The following is a 27,377-nucleotide window of genomic DNA, read 5'->3' as shown; positions in this document are numbered from 1 at the left end:
CAGCAGATTGAAAATTGAACATTTACAATACCACAACAACTTTGTGTGTCTTTGTGTCTTCAGTCTTAGCAATTTTCACAGTTTTTATGTTCCTGTGTAAAATAGTTTTGTTTCCCGGTGCTAGAGGATTAGTGAAGTTTATCGTAAATGAGGTTGACTTCATCCCTAAAAATGCATCCCTTAAACGAAAGTGAAGGGAAGAATGTAGATACAATCCAGATGAGCTGCTGAATATCTGCCAGAGTCCCCCAAACTATTTGACTATTTAAGTGTACTTTGTATTTTAAATGGAATCTTCCTACTCAGATTATTTAATATGTATTTTTTTAAATCCCTTTTTTCAAATAATCAAAATAAAGACATTTACAGGTGTTTTTTGATCTAAAAACGAAGCAGAGTAGTTGTGTTTACTCGTTGTTGCTGCTGCATTTTTCTAAAGAGTAAAACCTCTATGTTTATTGTCTGCTCAGTACTCATTCTGGTTACACCTGGTTCTCTCTGTTTGCCTTCCAGACGGACCTGATGTTCAACATATTAAACTTGGCTGAATAGTAAAGCAGCCGCGGCTCTTTGGGGCTTTTATTTTCAAGTTAAATGAAAGCCAGAGATTGAAGACAGGTTGCACAGGCAGTCGCTGATTCACCCTCTCTCTCACTCTCTCTAGTCTGGCAGGAAACGTAGCCCTTACACACTATCCTAATCCTCACATGCACAGACACACAAACACAGACAGAGGAGAAACAGTCCTAGCCTCCATGCTTAGGACCGTAATTACAGATCATTTACAAGGATCAGGTTGAACATAATCTGGACAGGAGGTAACTACAGCCCAGCCATCTTCGTTCTCTCTTGTTGTGTGTGTTTGTGTGTGTTGAGGAGGAGAGGGTGCAGGTTGTCTGTGTGTGTGTGTGTGTGTGTGTGTGTGTGTGTGTGTGTGTGTGTGTGTGTGTGTGTGTGTGCGTGTGTGCGTGTGTGTGCGTGTATGAGTGTGTATACAAAAGCCAGTTCACCCTGGAAACGGCCACGATGTGCCCCAAACATGAAGCTGGAAGGTGGGAAGGAGGGGTTGGGCAAACACAAGATGGAGCAATCTCTCTCCATGATGTTTGGGTTTCACTGCAAACAGAAACAAAGTTTCTCCATATTTGCTTTCCTTGTGTGTATGTGTGTGTGTATCTGTCTGTGTGCGCAGGTTGCACGTGCGCACAGTCTGCCTGCCCATATCTAGCTGCAATAGGTGGTGTGAGGACCATTAAGTTATTAGCTCGATAGCATTATCTTTGGGGAGCGATAAACCTAATGCATTTTGTGTGAAACATGCATACACCATAGATTTACATACATCACCTTCTGTGATAAGGAAAGATATATCATGGATTAGTCAAAGTGCAAAGAAAATGGTCAGTTACCCATTAATGTCATGGTGTGTCATATAATATAACCCTTTGTGCATTGTGTATGGTAACTTCAAAGCAGCATGCTGCTTATCGAAAAGCCAAGGCTGTTGGTTTATGTGTGCGTGTGTATGTGAGTTGTTTTCACCCACCAGATTCTTTCTCCTTTCAGATCTGTAATTGTTAAAAAGTGGGTCAGACTGAGGAGTGCAAGCATTTGGACGGACACGGACGCACATAGACACACATGCACGGTGAATCAGTGCCAATCTTGTCTGAGGAAAATAAGGTTTCATGCCACTTCAGTTTTTGGACGCTCCAATTCCTTCCTGCTTTTCTTGGCACGCCAGCAGAGAAAAATTAAAACTAACGAAAGCGGTGATTCAGAGCATCCGAATCTTCCCTCATTGCTGTTTTTCTGGGTTGGATTTCAAAACACTTGAGTTTCCAGTTCAACAAGGAATTTTACTTCATTTCAAAATTCTCCAAAAAAAACCGTTTGTAACAGTTCAGTGATGAGGAACAGACTTGACAGCCTGTATCTTTTAAAGTGTTATATGTGATTTTTGGACTTAAAGCTGCACTAATCACAATTTTTTGCATTAACAATGGCTCAAATGATTATCTGTAATGTGAAAGGTAGGGACACACACCACAAGGAATCATTGAACTTTGCAGTTCCTTCAGCTTTACAAACATTAAAGCTTCTTTCCACATGCAACAGGCAGCTGTTTTAAGCTAAAAAGTTCTGATGAACTGAGCTACTTGTCTGTTATTTGGTGCTTGGCAATTAAGCAACCAATTAGCTAAAAAAGTGGAGCATTTAGCAGCTAAAGAGATATTTCCCTCACCGCTTGATGGAGACCAAAACAGGACTAAAAAGTATTGTGTATTTTTGACAGGACCAGCCAAACTGGTTTCCCTTTGCTCCCCATACTTATGCTAAGCTAATTAGCTCCATACTTAACAAACAGACATGGGACTGGTACCTATCTTTTCAAGTCTTGGCAAGGAAGAGAATGAGCTTATCACCCAGAATGAACCACCTATTCCTTTAACAATCAGCAACTGGCTAGATTCACAGGTCTAAATGATCTATTGTTGCTTTTTCAGCCCAGAGAATCTGAACTTATAAATACACACTCACAGGAGAAACATGTCGGTTCAGCTTGGTAACGATGAACTTGTTGTCACAATCAAACCTGTGATCTTCTCATCACAGACCAGTCTAACAAGCATGCCTGCTGCTAAAGTGCCCTCAAAAGAGGTGTCACCGTAGCAAAAAGACCTCCAAGGTACCTATTTGAAAGGTGAGAGAGCGGGTATGTACCAGGATTCTTTGAGCTTGTTCTCAGTTTCACGTTTCGTGTTTTTGAACGTGAGCCTGTGATCTCTGGTGCTTTGAAGCGAGACGGGTTTAGGGTGAGCCGGTGCTGCTGGCAGCGAGAGAGCGACACTGTCCTATAGGGCATTGGGGCTCAGTGTTGCCACAACACTAGAGCTGCCGGGTCACTGCTATAGAGAACTTTGATTATAAAGAGCTGGAATGAGGCTCTCTCATCTTGTCCTTCCCCTGCCTGTTGGCTGTGTTTATTTGCTCCCTGTTCTTCCCGTCAAAGCTGGCCTTTGTATGAAGCGAGACCTTGGCAAACGTTGAGGGAAACTTGGAAAGCTTCTGTCTGATACGCTGCATGTGTGGTTTCACTTCAGCTGGCCTGACTGTGGGGCCTTGGGAGCCGGTAATCATATCTTAACGGATCTCTCCACAGACACAAGGTTGTGAGCCAGTTTGGCACCAGCTTGACGCCAAATAGACCCCTGTAGTTGCACACACACAAACACACAAACTTGTGTGTCTTCCATGGAAATAGGGCTTTCATTCATTGCCTCAGAGTGGAGTGTTCTCAGTGTTACACGATTAATCCTGTCATTAAGCTCACTGTCTTTCTCTGTTTTACCGGAAAAAATGCTTATCCATTCACCCAAATAAATTAGAAACCAAAAGTTTCTGTTTCTTGTGTTTGTGTGTGTGTTTCTCACACAGTGTGGTGGTTATTGCCGGCTCCTTGTATATGAAACGTTTGGGTGGAACTGAGGACAAGTATGTGAGAGCCAGTGCTCTTCATATGGCGGGTGGTCAGTCCGACTGTGGTCAGCAGGAATGTCAGGAATTGCGTTGCTAAACAGATGGGCTGTAAGAATATGAGAGTGTTATTGTAAGTGTTAGAAGTTACATACAGTGACTCTTTTTAACACTTAGTTTGAAAATACAGAGTCAGTGCCTGTTGAATGTGTGAATCTAATTTGAATTTTAACAGCTCCATGTGCCACTTTCTAGCATCAATAAATCATGTCGACATTTTGGGAACTAAATTATTACTCTAACCCAATTAGATTTGACACTTTTTCTAAAATCCGTCAACATATATTCAACAGATGTTTATTTAATTTTACATTTTGCATACTGATATTTGTACTCCATATTATAATTCCACCACTGCTACTTCCCCTGTTACTCTGTCTGTGGTTTCACCCACCTGATTTCCTGTTAAAGCTTTTGTTTTACTACTCTGAATCATGGTTTAAAGGTCAGAGGATGTCATATGCTGCAAGGATTGTGAAGTTTTCAGAGACAAGCCATGGCTTGGGCCGTATTAATGAAATTAAACTGTTTTGACTTGTCTTGTTCGTGCAGATTGCAGTATGGTATGAAGGTCGATTAAAAATAGGGAATGTTCTAGTCCAAACAAAGCTAAAACTTTGATAGTTTCTTGCAAAGGTTGATGGTGAAAGCCCCAAAATAAGTAGCAACACCATTGCTACAAACAGCAACAGCATGTATTGTATATGCAGCCTTTTATGTAGAAACACTAGGAGGACACTGCTGATTGTCTAGACTGTGGTCTTTGTTTGCAGTAATTATACCAAGGCATCACGATTAATACGATAACCATATATAGGCAGAGCAGTTGTTTAAGCTGCTTTGTTTAGACCAGCAATAGTAGTTTGGCTAAACAAGGCACTGGTGCATTGGGTGTGGCAGTTTCCACCCATGTGCGTCTGGATAGTACATCTGTACGTTTTCAAGTTAAAATATTAAAAAGTTACTAGCGAGACACCATTCTCAGTTTGGTGCCTAGTTCAGTGGTGATTAACCTTTTTTTGGACGTTGTGTCATTGTTAGTCTGAAACAGCCTTAGAAATCCAACAGGACTAGAGCTTAGAGCTGAAAGAGACAGAAACATTACCGACATATTTGGACCAAATCTGATTAACAACAATCTATGTCTTTCTCTCGTTTTCTCTCTAGATGATTATAACTACCTGCCTGATGCATTGCCTCCTCTTCCTGAAGTCCCGGACTCCGGCTCTGTCCTGAGCTCCGTTGACATCCCGGCCCGCTGCCTCCGCAACCCGGCCTTCCGCCACGCCTCCTCACGCTACTGCTCCGCCCTCAGCATGGACTCCTCTCCCGACAGCGCCGAAAGGCCGATCAGCTACAGCTCCACCTCGTCGTCCGCCTCCTCCCGGGACAGTCACTGTTCGCTGGGCAGCCGCTCCACCCTTGTCCCTGCCCCTCACTGTAACCCGGTGACCTCAGACCGGGACTCCGGGGCGATTCGGTTGGAACTGGTCCCGGCCCGGCAGCTGGGATGTGGGGAGGAAGAGGACAGAAATGATAGAGGGATGGACACAGGGAGGGGGCAGGGGAAACAGGGCAGTGAACAGACTCCGACAGAACATTCAGAGCCTGAGCTGAGTCCAGAGGGAGGTGAGCGGACGGGTCAGGGACCTAGGACATATGTGGACCGAGTGGTGCAGGAGATACTGGACACAGAGAGAACATATGTCCAGGACCTGCGAAGCATTGTAGAGGTAAGGAAAAAAAAAACATACTAACATAACTTGGTTATTGAACACAACCTGTGTAAGAAATTAGAAGCAGAAGGATCCTACATGTTGGAGGGACATCAAAGGTACATTAGCATATCTGGCAGAACATCACATTTTGAGGAAGGTCTTGAACAAATTTGTGGTTTTGCAGGTTATATGAGCTCCAAATGGGACTTTTAATCAGTGGTTCCCAACCTTTGTGGCTCATGATCCCTTAAAACAAACTCAGCCCTCTCCACTGGTTGCACAGGTCCAAACAAAAGCTTTTTTTTTAACTTGTTTTTCTTATTTTATCTGAATGATTTTAAGAGACCTGAGACAAAAGTATTGAAGATACTTGAAAGAGAAAGTAGAAAGTAGTAGAAAAGTATCTGTCCCTGTTAATGACATCTCGGACTCTAAGACTTATCTTGTGACCCCCAGGTTGGGAACCACTGTTTGAATTTAATAAACATCAATCAAATCATCTTTCTCAGGCTAAACCTAAATGTTTCCCAGCTGACCTAGTTTAGCTGCAGTGGGACGTCATAAATGTGTTGCAGTCCAGCGCCTGCTTGACCTTGGTCTTTTCAGGAGGAACATGGGGCTTTAATTCATCAGATAACACACATCCTTTAGGCTTTTGTGGTTTTGCGTACACACGTGATGCACACAGCTCGTTACCTGCTTGGAACCTTCAATACAATAAGGTCACCTGCGTTTGCAGGCGGGGTTTGGCCGAGTTACACGATACCGGTGTCTTTTGTGCTGCAGGCGCACATTCAAAACTTTTTAAAGCACACACACATACTGTATGCACACACACTCAGACAAATACACTCTTTTTGTGAGGTTGGCTTTGAACTGCGAGGATACACATTGCCTCTAGTCAGTGCTTTAGTGGCTTTGTTAAAGAGTGGGTGTAGTGGTTTGAATCAAAGGTTGCTCTCCTTTCTCCCTTCCTCCTTGTTTTTTTCATTCAGCTCTTTTTGGTTCTCTGTGAAACGTAAAATGTGTATAGTGTGCACTAAAATGTGCAACACACATGAGATGTGTGTTTTGCATTTGTGTCCTGCAGCTAAATTTGAATTGCTTGTGGCATGAAATGACTAAATGTTTGTGTGGGAATTGTTGTGGTTTGCACGTGTGTATGAACAGACATGTGTTGGAGCTTTGCCCACAATTTCCCATATGTTTCTCCTCAAACAGCATTTCCTTCCCTGCTATAGGCAATTGGTTCATGAGCCACCGTGTGTGTGTTGGTATGTGTATGTGTTTATTATTTAGGGTTAAAAGGTTCATAAGGGGAAAAAAAGCAGGAAACTTCTATTCCCAAGAGGCAGGATAAGTAAAGGGAGTGAGGTTTAGGCTTTGTGCTTTTGGCCTGTCACCCCTGATTGATGTCCCACCCTCTCCTGCTCCCCCCCCCCCCCCCCCCGTAAGAGGTGAGGAAAGGGGAGAGAGCGAGAGAGAGGAAGGTAGAAAGAGGGATTTAGCCCTGAGATAACAGTGTCCAAGTAGGTTAGGAAAACACTGAACAGAGCTTAGGAGTTGTACTTAATAACCCTCTCCTCTGCAGATCACCGACTGCCATTAGTGAATCAGACCACCCAGCCCTGGACAACCTCAATTAGATGGCAGGACAGCTAATTCTTCACCGGCACTTTGGAAAAGGCACATGCATTTAGCCTTTCTTCGCCCTTTTAATGACAGTTCCAGTGAGTGCACAGAGGATGGATTGCACTGATTCTGTCTGTATGAATAGAGCTTTTAACATGACAGTTTACCTTTAGAGCTGTGAAGACTAAAGCCACTGGACAGCACAAGAGCAGCATCGACCCATCTATTACCAGCACTGTCCTATGTGAGCTGGTCCTGCAGCCCCTGCTTCAGTAATCCTTTTGCCCATGCTGCTTCCTGCAGTGGGAGAGGGTGTGGCAGCCTTAACACAAATATTTACCCAGACTCTCCTGGGCTCACCTGTGTTTCATCTGTCAGCGGCAGTGGTGTGGTCCACATGCACTCCTACTCTGCCAGCTCATGTGTGCACTGTATGTGTTGATTTAGATCACTTGGAGTACATGTGAAAGCATCGGGCGCTTCGTCAGTTGGTCCAAATATGAATGCATTTCTACGGGGGCCCTGAAAGCTGTGCAACATGAGAAAGAAAAAGACGAGCAAGTGAAGACAACATCTTCAAACATTTGACAACACGTTCACGTTTAGAAAAAAAAAGTGAAAATTCCAACCAAATACAGAGAAGTGCTGCAAAAATAGAAAAGAAGTACAATAAAGATGAGTTACAAAACAACACGTTTTTGGGGGACACTTAAAAATAATGAGCAAGCACACTTCGTTCTGCACAATTTGCAGGGCGTTTGTATTTGGTTGTCTTTTCTCATTGTGTTTTTTTTTCTAGAGGTGCATGTGTTGTCAAATAGGTGGTAATAGATGTCGTCCTCATTTGCATGTGTCGATTTGCACTGAGCTCTCAACGACGCCGTGCATCTCTGTGCAAGAACGGCTGTTTGTTAGTCCTGTGCGATCACTCCCCTGGCTCGATCAGTGCATGTAATGAGGCTGATCCTTCATCCACAAACAGCCTCAGAGCCAAAGCTCTGATCTTTTTTCTCCCTCCTTTTCCTCTCCTCTGCCCTTTTTTCCACTCTGAGACTTGGAACACGCTGCCAGGCCATTTGAAGCTGACCAGGAATTTGGAAATAAACTGGGAATATCATTCGGCCGTCATAAAAGTTCAAAGTAATGAGATCTGAGTGTTTGCAGTCGGCATTGTCTGGAGGAGTGACTTCCTACTGTGAGTGAGGGATGTGTTTGGTGTGTAGGAGAGGAGTGTGTACTCGAGGAGGTTAATAGTTAACAGAAAGCATCAAGTTTGTACATGTTATGTCTGATACTGCAGGGAGTGTTAAGGTGTGTGTGTGTGTGTGTGTGTGTGTGTGTGTGTGTGTGTGTGTGTGTGTGTGTGTGTGTGTGTGTGTGTGTGGACCTGAGCACTGGCCATTGTTGAGATCAGTGAGGCTTTGGCTGAGGGTGATGAGTGAACGGGTCAGGCCAGGTCAGATCTGTGACCCGTGGCTAATAAAGCATCACCTTACACATAACCTACTATAGTCAACAAAATCTAAACATGACCTCCTGACATGACCCCTCACATAACCACCAACCTGCCCGTGAGCAGGATTTATTCCCAGGACTTATTCTGTAACTCACATCCTCAAAACCAAAACCTTGGCCTAAAGCTCTTAAAACCCTAAACATCCAGGATGGCTGTTACTCACTTCATGTTTGCATCAACCCTCCACTCCTTGTTCCAGCTGAGATCATTTTATCTTTCTGTTTTTATATCCTTCACTTTGCCTAACCAAACAGTTTAATGGACTGCTGCTCAGGCTCAGCTAACATAATAATCGTGATGATAACAGCTATATACATAAAACGTTAACATGGAAGCGAAACCACAGCAGCAGACTGGAAATTAGGCAACAGACTAAACAGGGTGAGCGGGGAAGTGTTGTGTGTGCTGAAGTGATCAGAGGGAGTGTGTTTGTGCATGTTGAGGGCAGCCTGGTACTTTGTAGGTGTAATGCCTGCCCTGCCCAGTTATACACCGTGGTCTGGTTTGAAAACTGTTACTGTGCCGCCGCCGGGACACTTCCTACGGCTGAACTCCAATCCCATACCTGCTCTGGGTCGAAGGTTTAAATACAGCTGCATTAACGGTTGCGATCATTTGCGAGTGTTTGTGCATCGGTGTTTCAAGTGATCTTCACGTGTAACTGTGTTTTGGGTTGGCAACTTTTAGCCGCCTGCGGGAACAGATACTATCAGTGCCTAACCCATCTGTCAGTGAGACAGATGAGCAAGAGACACTTTGTAGGAAGGAGGAGACAGACAGACACACTGTCTCACATATGTTTTTCTGATTCAGGTTCAGATTTTTATTGACTCAAGGCTGTGATTATATGCTATGGAGTGCAAACAACCTATACAACACAATAATGACAAATTAACGGCACCTGGCAGGAATGAAAGGCAACAGAAAATATCCCCAGCCTGCAGCAGTAGATGTAATAGCAGTGCAGTTTAACTGCCCTACTGTTCTCACAGACAGTGCCGCAGAATATTAAACGTAATCAGTGTGCTGCCTGCACAGAGAGAAGTAAGGCCCTGTTCAGGCCTGGTGTTGACATCCGTCTCGGGTGATCCGATCACAAGTGAACAGCTCTAACGGTCCCGAGACACATTGAGGACGCAATTGGGATCTGATCACTCAGACCACATTCAGTGGTCTGGGCCACATGTGGCTGCATTCTTCGAGCAATGTGAAGGTATGGACCACCTACTCAGATGACGTCCTCTGCCACAGTCTAATTGGTCCCACCACAGTTTCATAATGTACCAAAAAACATTTTTTACTATATCAAATGGCTGAAAAGTTATTTCATTGTAGAGCTGCGCGCAGTTCAATGAGACGCATATAGAGTGAGAAGTGATCACAAGTGGAACCCACCACCTTTGATCAGATCACCTGAGACGTATATTAATGCCAGGTCTGAACAGAACCTAAGCTGCTGGTCTGTCTCTCTCTCTCTCTCTCTCTCTCTCTCTCTCCCCTCTCACTTTCTATCTGCGGGGAAGAGTGAGAGCTGAGGCTGGTGTTTAATCACACAGTCGTCACAGCACTCCTCACTAACAGCGGCGATGGAGGCAGTGATAAGAGGCTGGAAGTTAAATCTGCCTGAGCAGACTTAAACCTGTTTTTCAACCCTGTACCCCTGTTGGACCTGTGTTTCCCAGCATCAGTCTGGCTGAGCTGGGACGTTATCCCCTAATCAGGATGTTTACACAAAACAGTGAAACAGCGATCAGGCAGTGCATTAACACACTGTTACTGGGCAGTGTTTATCTATGTTGTGACAGGCTGAGACATTTAGTTTCTTTTTTTACTTTCACTATACCATGTGAAACCAAATAAGAATTAGAATTATATATTTACAAAGGGTGTTTTAATTTGTGTTCATATTCCTTTAGAAAAATTCACTTCCTTACAAAGCTGGCTAATGCAACCTAAATAATTAATAAAAAAAATAATTAATATTTTGAGCACAGGAAAAGGGTTAGGGTTAGGCTTAGAAATAAAAAGGATGATAGTAGAGATGATGCCTTCGCCATCAGGAGGGCTGAAATGAGTGAAATGAAGTGGAAGAGACCGCTCTGGTTCGTGATTAAGCTTCATGACTCCAGCTTGTACTAACTGTACTAGATTTGTTGATGAGGAATCTCCAAAAGTAACACAGTAAGTTAGTTCACATTATTATGTGGCTGTGACTGCAGTACATCCCGGAACAATATTAAAAGTTGTGTTTCTGTTCTCAGAATGGGAAATCATTTGGTTTGCAGCTCTAGTTACTAGTGGATATTGTGGATTGGGAAGTAGAGTGTGCAACCGCACGCTGTCTGTGCCAGCCTGTTAATAATTTCTCCTGTGTCAACCCTTTTTCTCAGAGCCTGACCTAAGCTTGATCATCTCAGAGTTGCTGGACAGACATTAAAAAAACAGCTACTAATACTTTATTGCTGTGTTAAGATTAACTATGTGTGGGCACTTGCAATGTGAGTCTTTCTCACAAAGCTCTCTGGTCAAAGTGGTGCAAAGTGGAGTCAAGTGCCCAAGGGAGTAGGGAGCTTTAAAAGTGACCAAGGTTAAGTCTGTGGGAGTCACAGAGTGAGTAGGCTGTAAAAATGTGTGCACGTATGTGTGTGTGCATGTGTGCCAAGGCTGCTGCCAATCAAAATGCCAGTCATACAGTATACTGGAGCTCTAACGTGACTGCTTTCTCTCTCTCTCTGTCTGTCTGCACAGGACTACTTGGAGTCTATCAGTAACCAGTCTCGACTGGCGCTGAGCTCCGAGGATAAAGGTTCTCTGTTCGGCAACATCCAGGACATCTACCACTTTAACAGGTACAACATAAACACAGAACAGTACACTAGTGACTACAGACTCAGGCTGGAGTCAGACCTGAGTCACAAAGATGAGGACCTCAGACTGGGCTTGGTCTCTGAGACCTGGTTCACTCGAGACTTGAGCCAAAGACATTGTTTGAACCAAATCCTGGAACAATATAAAAAAAAACCCAACACATTTATTGTAGCAAAAAAGAATATTTTAATAAATCCTTCCTCATGCCTAATATCCTGAGGCCATACTCATGTGTTCCTAAGGAGGATGAGTTAAAGCAAGCAAGGTAAATCAATCCCTTTGATACTCTTAACCGTGTCTTTAATTGATCCCCAATAATGGATTTATTACTGAACTATTACAGCTTGTGACGCCTATCGTAAGTCCCATTTATAGTCTTCAAAAGCAATGACCAAATCCTTTTCCCACTTGGGCTTTAAATCTGGTATTCTGTTATAAATTAAAGGTGAAATACCTGTGAGGTCGGATGTGTTCCATTTAGGAGGAGAGGGACTTCAAACTTGACTTAGACCTTGATGACTGACATGAGACTCAACTTGGACTTGCTCCAGAAATTCTAAAAACAGCTCTGACTGAAATACACCGACAGGCTCAACAAACAATATCCAGCTAATAGCGAAACCGAGCTGAGGCACCTGTTGATTTCTTGGAAGGGCGTTGCTGTGGGAGTCAGGTGTGTGTGTGTGTCTTTGTGAGTGTGTGTGGAATCAGTCCCCGTCTGCATATTTGTCTCCTCCGGCACCGCTCTGAAATGTGTGTGTGTGTGTGTGTGTGTGCTGTATCCAGACGAGATGGGTAGTTGAGCATCAGCCATGGTGGTCTGGACACACAAACATGCACACTCTTTCTCCCACCTATTCATTTCTCAGCTGCCGCGCACACACACAACCAGCCAGTAAAAGGAAGCATAAAAGCAGTTTAAAGTGGTCACAGTGACCTCATGCTTCAACCATGGAACAATAACTTCAACAGTGGCCATTTTTTTTTCCACAGTGTGTACTTACACACATACACACCTATATACAGGAGCACCCTGTTTGAATTCATGGAAGTTTCTCATTTGTTCAGTGCCCCAAGACCTAGTTTCTGTACCCAGGGTGACTCTTACTCCTGAAATTCACTGCGATTGTTGTGAACAATGGATGGTGGGAGAGCAGTTTATGTCCCTGTGTCAAGGGAGGAAGAGAAACACAACACATTTACCGTGCTTTAAAGTCGTAGAAATTCATGGGTGCACATTTTCACATCAGTGATTCACATGTTTTCTCTGACGTGATGTGTTTAATTCAGGGACCTTCTCCATGATCTTGAGAAGTGTAACGCAGACCCCGTGGCCATCGCAGAGTGCTTCGTATCCAAGGTAAAAATGTCCACCTCCTCCACTCCTCCATCTCTCTGTCTCTAGTGACGGAAAGTACATTTCCTACAGTAGACTTTTAAAGTACTTTACTTGAGTATATCAGTTCTACTTTACTTCATATTTCTACTTCACTCCTTCCAGAGGGGAATGGTATAAATCTTACTTCAGCAGTAGTTACTAGTTTCTTTTCAGATTAAGATTTTATATAAAACAAAACATGATCAAAAGATGGAATGCAAAGGATTGTTAAAGGTCCCCTTACAAAAGAAGCAGTGTGTGGTTGTGGCTCTTTGTCGTGTCTCAAATCTCTGAGTTGTTAGAACTTACCACCTAAAGGACATTTCCCCTCTAAACCTCTCACATGATTTCAGTGTTTTAAGCCCAACAAAGGAAAATAATCCTATATTTTACAAAAGAACAAGATTAGAGAATATTTAATAAGAAACACAATAGAAATTTCTTAAGATGAACTTTTTTTTCCTTCTTTTCTTCTGCATTAATCATCTCACAACCCCTCAGATTTATTTTGTGATCCTTTGGTTGGGAACCACTTAACTACATTACCTTTCTATATATGTCATATGTAAAACTAGCTTTACCCCCAACCAACTGCAACATTAAAATGCAGCTTACAAATTGTTCCATCACTATTAAAAATCTAATAAAATGCATTATAATAATATGTCAGTCCCAGGGGACATTTCACTGCAGAGTGCATACTGTTACTTTTGACACTTTAAGCACATTTTGATGCAGGACTTTTACTTGTACTGCAGTATTTTAAAAGATTCTGAGTACTTCTTAGACCACTGCCTGTCTCTCTGTGCACATGCAAACTTCTTCCCTCGCTTGTTGAAACCTGTCCAAACAGCTGGTTCAGACACACACACACACACACACACACACACACACACAGATGTACAGGGGACAGTTAATGAGTAACAGGCAATATGGGATTATTGAGATAAATACCCCAAAATCAGATGCAGACTCTGCATAAAGTCAGTTAAGTGTATTGAGGCTGGTAGCATTTATTTGGAGGTTGGAATGTCAGCGTTAAGTGCAAGAGGAGGGCAGAGAGGAAGGACAGCTCCGGAGGAATTTTAAGGACCATCCAAATATGTAATCACCTTTTTTTACTGCAGGGGGGATAATAGCAGTACTTCATCAAGAAAAGCTGGACTCAGCAACTCTGCTTAAAGTATCACCGGTCCCCCTGCCTGTGTGTTTTAGCTTCTCCCTCTCCTCGCCTGCCCATGCCCCATAAAATCATCGCATGATTATGTCCCATGATAATGCACTGCATTCCAGCACTTCCTCTAAAACACTTTACGTTCCCTCCCTACCCTGCTGCAATTACACCATTACACCCCATACCACAGAGCAACTGTCTGACCATGTATAAAAAAAACAAGTCGCAGTCAGCGTCACAGACTCACCAAATACAGCAGCTGTTGTTGTGACAGACAAGTTTTATAGCAGCCCACAGCGCCACTCAGCATAATTAGCTGAGATCCATAAACAAACCAGGGTGCTGACTTATTACTGTTACAGTTAGCAAAAAATAATAATCTGGGGAGGAAATGCCAGTCACATGGAAAAGAGGCGGTTTGGTGTTATCGTAAAGGCGCACAATGTCATAGATTCGTTACTTGACCATGACCAGTGGTCATTCTGCAGGTGTCCATTAAAATTTTTTTTTACAGGAAGAGTGCTAACAAACTTGCTCCAGGTCTTGCCACCCACACACACACCTGTGCAGTGAAAATTTCTTTAAATGTGCCAAAAAAAAAAAAATTAAGTTCCTGATATATTTGTATTCAACATAACTTTTGATTGCACCACATTATTATAGTGTCTGCACTTCATGAACAGTATGGAATCAGTGTTTGTCTGTGTGTGTGTGTGTGTGTGTGTGTGTGTGTGTGTGTGTGTGTGTGTGTGGCTTCATGATTTCACATGCAGACTTCTGGTAAAAGGGTTGTAACCAGAATAGTAATCAGAGTTCTTTGTGCTGCTGAACTGAAGGTTAGTCATTGTTGCTAAGAGGCAGACAACCACAAAACCTCTCTTTCACTACCTTCACACACACACGCACAGGCTCATAGCTCACAGTTTTCTAGTCGGAGCAGCCAAGAATCACCACCCGGCACCGTGTTTGAGGAAGAGACGTATCTCATTGTAAATCTCTGGCTCTCTCTCAGATAATTGGCTATCTGTCCTCATGTTCCTCTCTGTTCAACTAAATCCTCTCTGTGCTATGTGTTGAGTACGCCTTCACAAGGTTTTATAGGTTGCTACATGCTGACTGAGAGAGCACAATTGCCCCTAGTGATCTATCAGGTTCAGTGCCTACCTGATGACTCACTGTGACCAGTCTGGTCTCGATAAAATCAGTACAACAACAAAATCTGCTGCTTTATTACTTTATCACTTCAATGGTGAGTGAACATTGATGCAATTTGGCCTTTTTTTGTTTCAATATGTAGTGATTAGTGGCCACAGCTCAAAAAAAGTAGAAATCTTTCCATATAATTTGTATCTTGATACTCAAGAGAAGGATATTTTTCATGTTCATGATGTATAGGAGCCAGCACACAGTTCAAAACTCTCACAGGAGCATTTGGATATGATGATTATATGATTTAAAGTAGCTTGTATATGTTTCTAAAAGGGAGGTATATTATAGATGTGAGTTATTTCAGGCTCTACTGGTTTTACTGGTTAGGTTCAAAGAGTTTGTGAAATTTGTGTTCCATAGAAGCATTTGTGTATTTTGTGGTCTTGTGTTCATAGTGTGGAGGGATATTAAGAGTGTGTATTAGGAGTGTGTGTTGGTGTGTGTCATCAGAAATCGATGGTGGCACATCTGGTTGCGTTTAGGCCTGGTCTGCGGCGGCAGACTGCTGGAGACAAGAAGGAGAGCTCTGCTCTTCAATTTAGGACAGTTCCCATGGAGCAGCACCTCAGGCAAACAGATCAGGACAGCTTGTCTGTGTGTGTGTGTGTGTGTGTGTGTGTGTGTGTGTGTGTGTGTGTGTGTGTGTGTGTGTGTGTGTGTGTGTGTGTTATGTTCAGTATACTTTGGTGGGGTACACTGTTTGTGTTCATGTAGGTAGGTCGAATTGTTCGCAGCTTCAATAGGAATGTATATTTACCTAAAGCAAGAAACATAACATTCACACACATCCAGCCTATGCGTACTGTAGGTTTACTATGAATCACATGCTGGCAAACGTGTGTGAACATCCACATTGCTTTGTACATGCATGCGTGTGTGTGTATTATGAACCAGGACAGACCTCTGTCATCTGCCCTGTGTGTTTATGATGTCGCTTCCTGATAGCTGTCCGCATCCTGTGACCCCCAAGTGTTTATGGACACAAATAGAGTTCATTTAGACTTTCACGTTATGCAATAGCAAGGGGTTCATCTTGAGGCCTCCAAGAGAGTGAGATGTGAGGGAGAGATGAGGGAAGAAGAAGAAGAGGAAAGCATTTAGGAAAGAAGAAGAGGAGAGATTATGAAACAGAGGAGAATCAGAAGAATTTCCACAAAAGATCGATGGAAAGAAGATTTGAAAAATGTGTTGCAGAAATCGCGAACAAGAGAAAGGTTGGATGATGTAGAGATGGAGAGAAAGAGCTTCATTCCAGCTTTGATAAGTCATGCTGCGTCTGATGCCTTTGATGTTCAGAGAGGCATGCAAGGTGGGAAAAGTCTCAATTAAAGGGGCGGCAATGAAGACTGAGGGGATATTTAATCCAAGCGCTCAGGGATGTTGGGATCAACAGAGACTTAAAGGCCAGGATGGCAGGCTAATCATAAGCTACAAAGTTGACTCTCAATCAGTAGCGGAGAACGGAGGAGAGAGGATGCCTTGTCTGTGAGCTCAGAGTGTGCAGAGCAGTAAACATGAAATAACCAGCCAGTCATAAAAACTGCACCAAACCACTGCGGATACAGTACAACTATTGATGAACAAGCATTAAAGGGCAGTAAATCTTGACCTTTAAAGAACTATACCAGTGGTTTTGTATGTTTTAGCCCATTTACTGCAAGGCACACTTGATATTACATTCATTTCTAAAATATTTTTTCTTCCACTGGGTTCAGATTATTTTCGTACGATATAAAAATGTATTAGCAGACTCTCGAAACATGCTTTGGTTGTATAATCCAGCTCTGTAAACATCAAGTATGCATTAATAGAGCAAACTTTAAAATCTGCAATTAAAATGCATTACAAGCAAAAAATTGTGTAACTGATGAAACCTCAGGTTCACTGTGAATGTTGAGTCAGCTACACCAAACTGAAATGAATGGGAGCCAATGGCTGAAATGTGAGGAAGGTACATCCAGCTGTCTTTGTAGATTTGCAGCATGCATCTTTAGGCTCACATGATTTGTAGTTGAAGAGCTAAAACTTGTAAACACACTAGTATGGGCCTTTAATTAGTGTTAGTATAACTACACAGAGCAAGACCCACCAAAAATCAAAGCAAAATGCTGTCAGAGATGCATCCTTATGCTTTTTCACCAATTCAGTTCACTTCACTGAGATCATAAAAATGTAATCCATGGTGTAAAGGTGAGTTCATGCTTTTTTCTTTTTAGCCTTGCTAGCAAAATGGCTTGAAGGATGCGAATGCATTTGGGTCGGTTGGTTGTCAGTCCACAACTCTGGTCCAGTCTGAAATATCTCAACAAATATCAGCAAGATTGTCATGAAGTTCTATAAATGTTCCCCTCAGGCTGAATTGTTGTAACAGTGGTGTTCCTTAAGTAGCAGGGCTGTAAACTCTTGTAACAGTTTAAAATATTAATTTTGGGTGTTTATCCCTTACTACACACCTACACGTACCCACTAAAGCACACAAACCCCAACAAATATCATGTTACATTACTACACCTTGTTTTTTTTTTCTTCCCGTGACTTCCTGATGCATGAATACATGAACTAATGTGTCCTTGTTGTCTTTTACAGAGTGAAGAGTTCCACATTTATACCCAGTACTGCACCAACTATCCACGGTAAGACAGCACAGTGTGTGTGTGTGTGTGTGTGTGTGTGTGTGTGTGTGTGTTTATGCCCGAGACAGTGCTTATTCAGTGCAACAGTCTACTGTACAAAACCCATCTTCTCATTGTCAGTGTTATCCCATCCTGATCTCATCTCTGCATGCCGTCTTCCCAGCGTCTCACATAGCTCCATTGTGCATGTCGATCAATGCATTACCTTTTCTCCTCCTCCCTGACAGACTGACACGCTCTATAGCAGCCACCTCAGCAGGAGTCAAAGTGTCTACTGGCTGTTGTGCCTCAGGGTCTCTCTACCTCTCTCCCTCCCTCCATCTTCTTTTTTTTAACAGCCTATTGACAGAGTTACAGCTCACACACTGACAGATGGGGTATTAGAGATGTCACCTTATCATACCTAACGCTGTTAATGTTTTATTCTGCTTTGTGTGAGTGCCGTCCTGTGGGACACCTGTGTGGATAGCTTGGAAGGAATAACATGGAGGTTTGTTTTTTTTTGTGTGTCAGTGTGTCTATTGTGTGTGTGATTAAATAGGCTGAAACGTGAGGCTATTCATCATGCCAAGATATACTGCACCTACCAAACACACCTTCTCCTCTGGCTGCCATTTGTCTCCCACAGTGTATGATAAGAAAGGCACGTGGGGAAGAAATTACTTACAAGCTAATGATGACTAAATGAATGCTGATTTTGTGTGTGTGTGTGTTTGTGTGTGTGTGTAAAGAGGCTATTGTCAGCTGTTTGAGATAGACCTTCTCCCACATCCACACCACAGCTGGTGACCCCAATCAAGGTCACACACGACAGACAGACAGACAGACACACACAAACACACACACACAGAGGCTGCAGATGTATCATGGTCATGCTGAGCTCTAAGGTCGGGTTTCCTCCAGAACAATGTGAGGCCTGTGTGGAGCTGCACTGGAATTTAGACATGCAGACATGCACATGCATGCGCGCACACAAAGACACAGAAGAAAGAGACAAGTTTTGGGCAACCCACAACTGTCTTTCTCTGTCTTTTTCCGCTCTGCATGTGTATGCACACACTCACACACAGCCTCCATTTGTCAATGAAAAAGGCTCTTTCTTCGCCAGTAGGTCAAAACTTGCGCCACTGACTTGTAAATTTGGGTTTTACAAGGTTGTGAAGTTGGTGAAGCTGCTGGTTGTGATTGATGCTGCCTGAGAAAATGATGAAAGCCCGAAGCATCAATCATCAATTAGATTGATATCTGAGGTTACAGTGCTTGGTGATCAATAACTTAATATTATTATCAACTGACTTTGATTGGAATTGTATTATAATGTTATGTCTTAGAAAATTCTGTTGAATCCAAAAAAAAAAAAAAAAAAAAAAAAAGGAATTCCAAGCAAACTGAAAACCATAGAAGTGTATTTTTTACATATGTGATTCGCTGATTTTGCATGCATTTCAAAATGTATATGTGCACAGGGAAGTGCGCAGGTGCTGGACCTTCGAGACTGATACATATACACAACTTCGCACTGACTACAATATTATTTTCTGCATTGTTTTGCATATATTTGTCACATAGATAGAATAGAAATATTCAAATGAGCAATATTTGAATTCATTTGAGTGACTAAGCTGAAAAGTCATCCTAACACCATACTAAAACCTCTTTCTGTCCCTTTCAAATATTTGCTGTAATAGACTGTAATATTTTTAGCTAGGTGTTACTAATAAACTGGCAGCAGAGTGCGTTTGATATTCCCTTTATGTTTTACAGCGAGTTCTGTCCAACCCAGTTATAAATGACCTTTTTTTGGTGTTGTCTGTCACAACATACATTAAAAGTCTCATTTCTCATTGCTGTCAAATTACGGTTTACTGCACACCTCTGACATCTTATTCGCTGTGTTTTGTCTCCACAGGTCGGTGGCTGTGCTAACGGAGTGCATGAGGAACAAGGCGTTGGCCAAGTTTTTCCGCGAGCGCCAGGAATCTCTGAGACACTCCTTGCCCCTGGGCTCCTACCTGCTGAAGCCAGTGCAGAGGATCCTCAAGTACCATCTACTGCTGCACGTATGTCTTTCGTCTCTCTCTCTCTCTCTCTCAAAACAAAAAAAAAAAAAAAAAAAAAATATCCCTCACAAACAATTTACCTACAGAAATACAGGCGAAGGCACCCACTTGTAAGTGCACAGACAGGAAACACTTAAGTTTTTATCTAAACCAATGCAAAATTTAAAATTAATGTATGCTTAATTTTTTAAATAAGCACGTTTCACTCAGCTTCCAGCTCAGCTCCACTGGAGAAGCCAAATGTTTAGACATATGGTGCTCAGTGTGTATGTTCCTGTGTATGTGCTTAGATTTGGGTGCCTGCATGAATGTTTTTATGTGCATAAAACCACACATGGGTGTATGTAGGCGTTCACCCACAAGTGTTTTCATGAACATGCTTGTGTGACGTGTGTGAACATATGTGCAAGTGATAACTCCCAGCGGTGTGTGTGTGTGTGTATGTGTATGTATGTGTTTGTTGTCCATGCAGGAGATAGCCAACCACATGGAGAAGGACACAGAGACGTACGAGGTTGTGCAGGAGGCCATAGACACCATGCAGAGAGTGGCCTGGCACATCAACGACATGAAGAGGAAACATGAGCACGCTGTTAGGTTGCAGGTATGACCAGCACACACGATTTTGAGTCCACACTCAGCGCACTTTACCATGTCTGTCATTATTCCTGTCAGTGAAACAGACACGGCGGTTTCGTGCCTTTCGAGGGGCCAGTTCTCTTATTGTTGCATGGAACAGTTATGTGAACCCTAGGTTTGAATCAGCCAAGGCTCTGATCCCCCTCCACGTCTTACGCAAGTCACTGTGTTTTCCACTGGGCTAATGATGGCCTTGCATAAGGAGGACACATAAAAGAGGAGCTTGTTTCTTTTATCAGCTGGGAGCCAGGATGGTCAGATGAATGCAGGAATGTGTGTGGAAGCGTTCACTCTCAGTGTCTGGAGAGAGGATTGGCTCCACTTGAAGTTTTCAGTTTTAGTTGTTTTTTTCCTCTTCATTATAATTTTTTGTCCAGTTTTTTTTTTTTACTTCACCTTTTTGTTTTACTGCCTCAAGTCTGATCTTCCCTCTATCCAGTAGCACAACACACTGTCCTCTAGCCTTCTCCTTCACACTTTATAACAGCTTTTCAATAATTTATCTATAGTTTTTATTGTTTTAACATTTATCTGTTTATCTTTTTATGCTTTGATCCCTCACATTGTACTTTGGACTTTGTAAAAAAAAAAAAAAGGCTTTCAAGTTAACTTTATTACCACTAATCTTTTAACACTTGGACTCATGCACATGAACACTTTTATTCACTATTACACTCTTTTTCACTTATTTTCTGTATCTTTGTTTACTGCACCAGATCACTTGAGCTTCCTTTTTAGGTGCTGTAGGTCAAATGTTTATTTTTGTAACAGAAGATTTATTTTTATAAGATAACATTTTTATTGCTATTGTGCAATCGTTTTGCCTGTTCACGTTAAAATAAACAAAATTATTCAACTCCCCTCACTCTTTATGTATTCCTGTGCTCACTTCAGGAAATCCAGAGCCAGCTGACCAACTGGAAAGGCCCTGATCTGATTGGCTATGGAGAGCTGGTTCTTGAAGGAACGTTTCGTCTGCAGCGAGCCAAGAACGAGAGAACTCTCTTCCTGTTTGACAAGCTTCTGCTGATTACCAAGAAACGAGAAGAAACCTACACGTACAAGGCTCACATCCTGGTCAGTCATGCTGCTCAGACCCCTACCTGTCCCAAAGAGACACTAAGAATACAAATGTTTCTGCTCAGTAACGGTTTTAACATGACTTCCTACCTGTCTGTTGCAGTGCTGTAACCTGATGCTGGTGGAAGTTATTCCTAAAGAACCACTGAGTTTCAGTGTGTTTCACTACAAGAACCCCAAACTGCAGCACACAGTCCAGGTACAGCAACACTGCATAAGAAAGCACGTGTCATAGCAAAAGTGAGACACTTTGTGAATGTAATTACATGTTTTAAACCGTTGCCACCAGCAGCATTGTGCAAGAGGGCAGTCAGAAAGTGTGACGATTATTTGCAGGTGTCTGATTGTTTTGTAGAACATCCAGGCTAACCTCAGTGAGCTGCTCAGACATGTTGAGTGTTTAGAGGCTAATGGGGGCCATTGTTGTTACCTAACCACTGTGGACAAGCACTGAAAAAGAAAAGATAATGTGTGTGATGTAAGAATGCCATGTTCAGTGTTTTTCAAGGGCTTACCCCAGCCCTCTCAACTGCCTTTTAAAGTGCATGTCTGACATTATCATCTCTGTGATGTCTCTGATGCGCTCTGCCCCCCAGGCCAAATCACAACAAGACAAGCGCATGTGGATCTTACACCTCAAGAGACTTATACTTGAAAACCATCCTGCCAAAATCCCTGCCAAGGTGAGAGCACCTCGTCTCCTGACAGCTCCCTCTCTGTTCACTGATGGCGTAAACACAGACTTGGAGTGGGATGTGTTGAAAATGTCACTCCCTCTTGCCTACCTCCTTTTTCCATCTTTCCTAATTCCTGCTTTTTCTCCTAACTTTCCTTTCATGTGCTCTGATTTCTGACACTCACTTATTTTCATTCAAACACAATCACTTTTCTGTCTCCTTTTCTGCCTTTGCACATGTGTAAGTGGAAACTGATGATTTCTCTCCAGTGGTGAAGGTCACTGAGAAAGTTCACTGTTATTAAATAAAGGGGCTGCTTGTTAAGTGTCAAACTTGAGCAAAACTGTTAAGTCTGTGATATGGCGCCACCTAGTGTCAAACTTTATGTTAAACCATGATCTAACTTGAACTTACCCTCATTTTATTATACAATTCTAGGCCAAGCAAGCCATTTTGGAAATGGATGCAATGCGTAAGTGCCAATTTACATGACGTTAATGTTGGGAAATTGATAAATATTCTATAAATAAGTCAAATTCTACTAAATATTTTAATGTTATGTTCTTTTGTCATAAGTTAAATATTTAACATATCTTAATCACCATGTAATTGTTGTGTGACACTTTTTCTGTCATTTCTCCAGATCACCCCGGATTTCATTACAGCCCTGATGGTGACAAGAAGGATTCCCCTCAAACCAAGGAAGGCCCGACTCCTCGTAGAGGACGCAGGAAAGGTGAGAAATTATAAATTTACCCCATTTTAGAAATTGCACATGTTACAAGGCTGAACTTTAAGAGTTCATCATGAATCTATTTGTTTGTCTTCCCAGAACCTCTATCCAAGTTACTGAAGAATGCCAAGCAGAATGCTGCAAACACAGACGGTGAAAAGGTGCGAAGTAACCAGAGATGTTGAACATTTTCAGCTCGAGGAGCACGAGTACACACACTCACACTCACAGAAATGATCTAATCAAACTCTTGAAATTGTCCTCCTGTGCAGCGAACGAGTCTGGGTGCCACCCTGCTCTCTCCAGTGTCCCAGCTGGCTCTGGGCACAATCGGTCGCAGCCGCAGCCTCATCAACCAATCACAAGAATCTCTGGACCCCGGCGATCACTATGACCACAGTGACAGAGAGGAAGGAGAGGAGCCACATCAGCAGGATGCCGACGACGAGGATGACAGTGGTCTGGTGAGTTTAAAGCCGTCCAATGAGTGATATTGATTACATATGCAACCCCTTCAACCCCTGTCCTTTAAACATGTTGTTAATGTGTAAACTTTGCATTCAGGGAGGTGGAAAGAGGCTGCGAGTCCCTGGTAGAAGCAGTAGGAAGAGGCTGAACCCTCAGGCATCTGTTGATAGTATAGAACAGTGGAAAGCCTTCAACATGAGTGCTTCAGACCTACAGGTACTTATTAATAAATACACCACAGTAATATCATCTACTTCTATCTTGATGGTTTTGCACTGCTTCAACCATATGCAAAACAACTTATTTCTTTTGTTGTCCTTTCAGAAAGCGAGAGAATCCCTGGTGAGGGAAGGTAGTCACCACCCGCCACTCCTCAGGACACCTAACGTGACAGAGGAACCCCCAGACTCTCCTATTCCCTCTGTAATAGTCACAGAAAGTGACCATTCAGTGAGGAACATCTGGGCCGACCATCGGGCTCGTAGGGCCATGTTCCCCACCCGCCAGAGAACCATGCAGCCTGATGATGAGGATGAGGACATCTACCAGATGTTTGTTCCCACAGAGCCCAGTGGACCAGAGCCAGAGGTGCCCTCAGAGAGATCAGAGGCTTCCTCCTCGCCCAGGACAGCTCGCCCCTGCAGCTGGCACGTCGAACAGGTGCCCGCAGTGCAAATTGACCCCCCACCCAATGGGAGCAGAGTCCTGCGGAGGGCGAGCAGCGCAGGGGAGAAGGCCACAGAGGCTCTCCAGAGCCCTGATGATGACCAGGCAGGTCACAGCAACCTGGAAGTGATCCACACTGAATCATCCAGCAATGACATATCTGGATCATCCTCAGCTGAGCAGCTGACGATAGACGATATTGAAAATGTATATGACAATATCAGCTATGAGGACCTAAAGAGCATGGGCCTCATCAGGAGAGACCTGGAGGAAAGCCAGTCACGGAAAGACACATGCACAGATGCAAAGGGTTCCCAGGGTCAGACAGCAAGGGTACTAAATGAGGTTTCAAGGGTCTCAGAGCCTTTGATCGAACCCAACAGTTCCTCTGAGAGCAATCGGTCCTCCACGCAGGACGGGAGGCAGATTGGGACATGTGAGCTTAAAATAGTGGAGGAGAACATCTACGACACCATCTGTTTCAGGGAACCACCATCAAAAGAGCTTAAAGAAGGGAATGAAGATAATAAACTCAAGCAAGAGAGGGACAGTTTGCTGGCCTCTGAACAAGACCTCACTGAAAGTCTTAGAGGGTTTGTATCTGAGGAGAGCCTCCACTTTGGAGACGATGAAGCACCAGACACTTCCCATCGAGGTCCATGTTCCTCTGAACCAGATTATTCTTCCTCATCTGCTTCTGAGACCTTCTCCCAGCGCTCACAGAAGGGGGATAAGATGTCAGAGCAGGTCGATGAGATTTGGAACGACTTAGAAAACTACATCAAGAACAATGAAAAGAAAGCTGATCGACTTCCTGCCGCCTTCCCTGTAAGTGCCAGTGAGTCTCCTAAAAAGGCCTCATCAGTCAAAAACAGCCCTAAAAAGATCCCCCCTGTTACTAGTCTCCAAGCAGCCACCCCTCCAACCAAGAGCCCCCCAGCACATCAGCCTAAACCCCCACCCATCACATCCACACCATCATTCACCATTCCAGTCATCAACCTCCCTGATCTTCAAAGTGAAAGCACCACGGACGAAGAACCCCACAGCCCTGCTCCCACATCACACCCCGTTCCTGTGACCCCAGAGCCCCCCCCAGGTACAGTGAAGAGCATCCGTAACAGACTGGCTCGCCTCAGCAGCGGCAGCTTCCGCCTAGAGGACGAGGATCTTGTGGAGCTTCCTCAACGAAACACCCCTCAGAAAGAGCATCCTCTCAAAGACCTTCATAGTTTGTTTCCAGGGGAGCTGGCAGGTCTGGACTCCCCCCTGGCCGCCTCTTCTCTCCTGCTGGGTGAGTCTGTGGACTTCCCACTGGAAATGATGGACAAAACAAAGAGCAGGGTGTTCCTGATGGCACGGCAGTACAGCCAGAAGATCAAGAAAGCCAACCAGCTGCTGCGCATGAGAAGCATGGACCCTGGAGACTCATGTAGTCGGGCCAGAGCTGAGAAGAAGCAGAAAGACCTGGCAGCCATCTTAGAGGAGAAGAAACAAGGGGGCGCAGCCATAGGTAACTCGAATCATTTAGCTCTCAGAACAATAGTTTGTGACTCTAGTATTGTTGATACCCACAACTAGGGATGTATCAATCTAACCAACCCTAACCCCCTTTACCAATACCAATTCCAATACCCAAACTAAGGGCATCTGCCAATGCTGAGCAGTGATCTTTTAAGACTAAACTTTTTTATATATATTTAAAGTAGTTATAATCAGTATTATTATAATGACTGTGTAATGTGAAAAGTAATGAACCCACAGAAAATTATTACCCAACTCTGGAGATCCTCTCAGCACTTATACCGTACTCTCACCTTTTTTTCTTCCTCTGTTTTCCCCCCTCAGGTGCAAGAATAGCAGAGTACTCCCAGCTATATGATCAGGTAATGTTTAAGGATTCTCCTGCTGGTCAGACCTCTGCTACCCCACACTTCACCCATCATCCAGGGCTGCCATCCTCCCCGTCCATGCCTGAGACCTCCCTGGAGGAGGACTGGCTCCACTCCACGTATAGCAATGGAGAGCTTGCCAGTTTTGTCTCCTCAGCCAGCGAGGTGGGGGATGCTCGAGCGTCTTCCACCCCACAGCGTAGACTAACCTCTGCCTGCTCCAACCCTTCTCTCAAGACTTTCCCTCCCTCTCCAACCGACCCACCTTCCCAGAGATGGAGTTCATGCATGTCGACGCCAAGCGAGAAAGAGGAGCATGTGTACAGTTCTATTAAGAGACATCCGTCCTTCAATGCTCCATCTTTGCCCTCCTCAAAGTCTTCATCATCCGGTCATTGTCAGTCAGTCAGCTCTGCGGGAAGCCAGGAGCAGGAGAAGAACAACCAGTCTGGACTCAAATGTGACGGACCCACTGTGGATCGATCCACAGATAGACTCCATGGCCCTAGTCTGGGCCGGGTTGGACGGCAGAGTAGCCTCCCAGAGCGGTCTACCCAGGGACACTCAGACCTCACCTTACACGACGGTCAACAGGTGGTGGTCTTGAATCGGGCATCTGCACTGAGCATACTCACAGCCACACAGAACTACCTGGCCAACTTCAAGGACAATGGGGAAGATGACGATGACTATGTAGAGATCCGCTCAGAGGATGAGAGCGAACAGGAGCCCAACAGGTTGGCGCAGAGAAATGGCAGCTCAGCAGCTTCAAATCGAGGTCTTGTCCAGTCCCAGAGTCTGCCGAGCACCCCGGTGCGCTCCTGCGACTCGCTGAGGTCTCTGGATCGTGAGAATTTGGAGAAATACCTGTGGAGCGAGCCGCAGCAGAGCCACCCCAACATTGTCCAGTCTCTGAGGGAGAAGTTTCAGTGTCTGAGCTCCAGCAGCTTTGCCTGAAGCCACGACAACTAAAAGCCAAATATATATATTGATATACAGCATATAGAAACAAAAGGGGCACTACTGCTTTGCACTGACTGCCCTACATAATACAACATCATAGTCCACAAACAAATACAAATATTACGCGTTATTAAACGTAACACGTCTCAACATAAGACCAGAAGCAATTTCTTTGATTTCATCCATATTTGTAACAAATTCTGTGAATACCTATACTTTCTGTTACATGGCTTCAAAGTACAGCACATGATAGGTTACTATTAATGGTCAAAATGCCACATCAAAGCATGCATGAGCTGCCTCAGCACTTCCAGGTTCAAACAGTCCTCTCATGTATGTTTCAAAGAGAAGTGATCTGGTGGGGAAGTTAACAGTTCTTTGTAAAGGCATTCAGTATGACTGGATGGGTTTAATATACAAAGGACTTTTAACACATTTAGCCTTGTGGAGATGGGAGGAGGACTCGTGCCAATAAACTGTTGTACAGATACAGTAGTTCAGGATAACTGTGTTTTCTGTGCCCAACATCTCAAA

At 43.6% G+C, this 27,377-nt stretch overlaps 1 protein-coding gene across 1 annotated transcript in view; it reads left to right on the top strand.

Moving 5' to 3' along the window:
* Positions 1–27,216, top strand: part of LOC139622189 (pleckstrin homology domain-containing family G member 1) — a 32,947-nt gene extending 5,731 nt beyond the window's left edge. The window contains exons 2-17 of the mRNA XM_071479417.1: positions 4,705–5,270; positions 11,152–11,252; positions 12,562–12,631; positions 17,619–17,665; positions 19,575–19,725; positions 20,198–20,329; positions 21,259–21,441; positions 21,548–21,643; positions 22,041–22,127; positions 22,560–22,593; positions 22,765–22,857; positions 22,954–23,015; positions 23,127–23,318; positions 23,419–23,538; positions 23,647–25,501; positions 25,837–27,216. Of these exons, the coding sequence (XP_071335518.1) occupies positions 4,705–5,270; positions 11,152–11,252; positions 12,562–12,631; positions 17,619–17,665; positions 19,575–19,725; positions 20,198–20,329; positions 21,259–21,441; positions 21,548–21,643; positions 22,041–22,127; positions 22,560–22,593; positions 22,765–22,857; positions 22,954–23,015; positions 23,127–23,318; positions 23,419–23,538; positions 23,647–25,501; positions 25,837–26,837 (4,790 nt within the window). The 3' untranslated portion in view covers positions 26,838–27,216. The remainder of the gene's footprint in view (positions 1–4,704; positions 5,271–11,151; positions 11,253–12,561; positions 12,632–17,618; positions 17,666–19,574; positions 19,726–20,197; positions 20,330–21,258; positions 21,442–21,547; positions 21,644–22,040; positions 22,128–22,559; positions 22,594–22,764; positions 22,858–22,953; positions 23,016–23,126; positions 23,319–23,418; positions 23,539–23,646; positions 25,502–25,836) is intronic.
* Positions 27,217–27,377: the final 161 nt, after the last annotated feature.

The sequence above is a fragment of the Trachinotus anak genome, unplaced genomic scaffold (assembly GCF_046630095.1).
Source record: "Trachinotus anak isolate AG129_WGS33_773 ecotype Australia unplaced genomic scaffold, CSIRO_AGI_Tana_v1 ptg000005l, whole genome shotgun sequence".
Lineage (NCBI taxonomy): Eukaryota > Metazoa > Chordata > Actinopteri > Carangiformes > Carangidae > Trachinotus > Trachinotus anak.
This window is presented reverse-complemented; position numbering and strand designations above follow the sequence as displayed.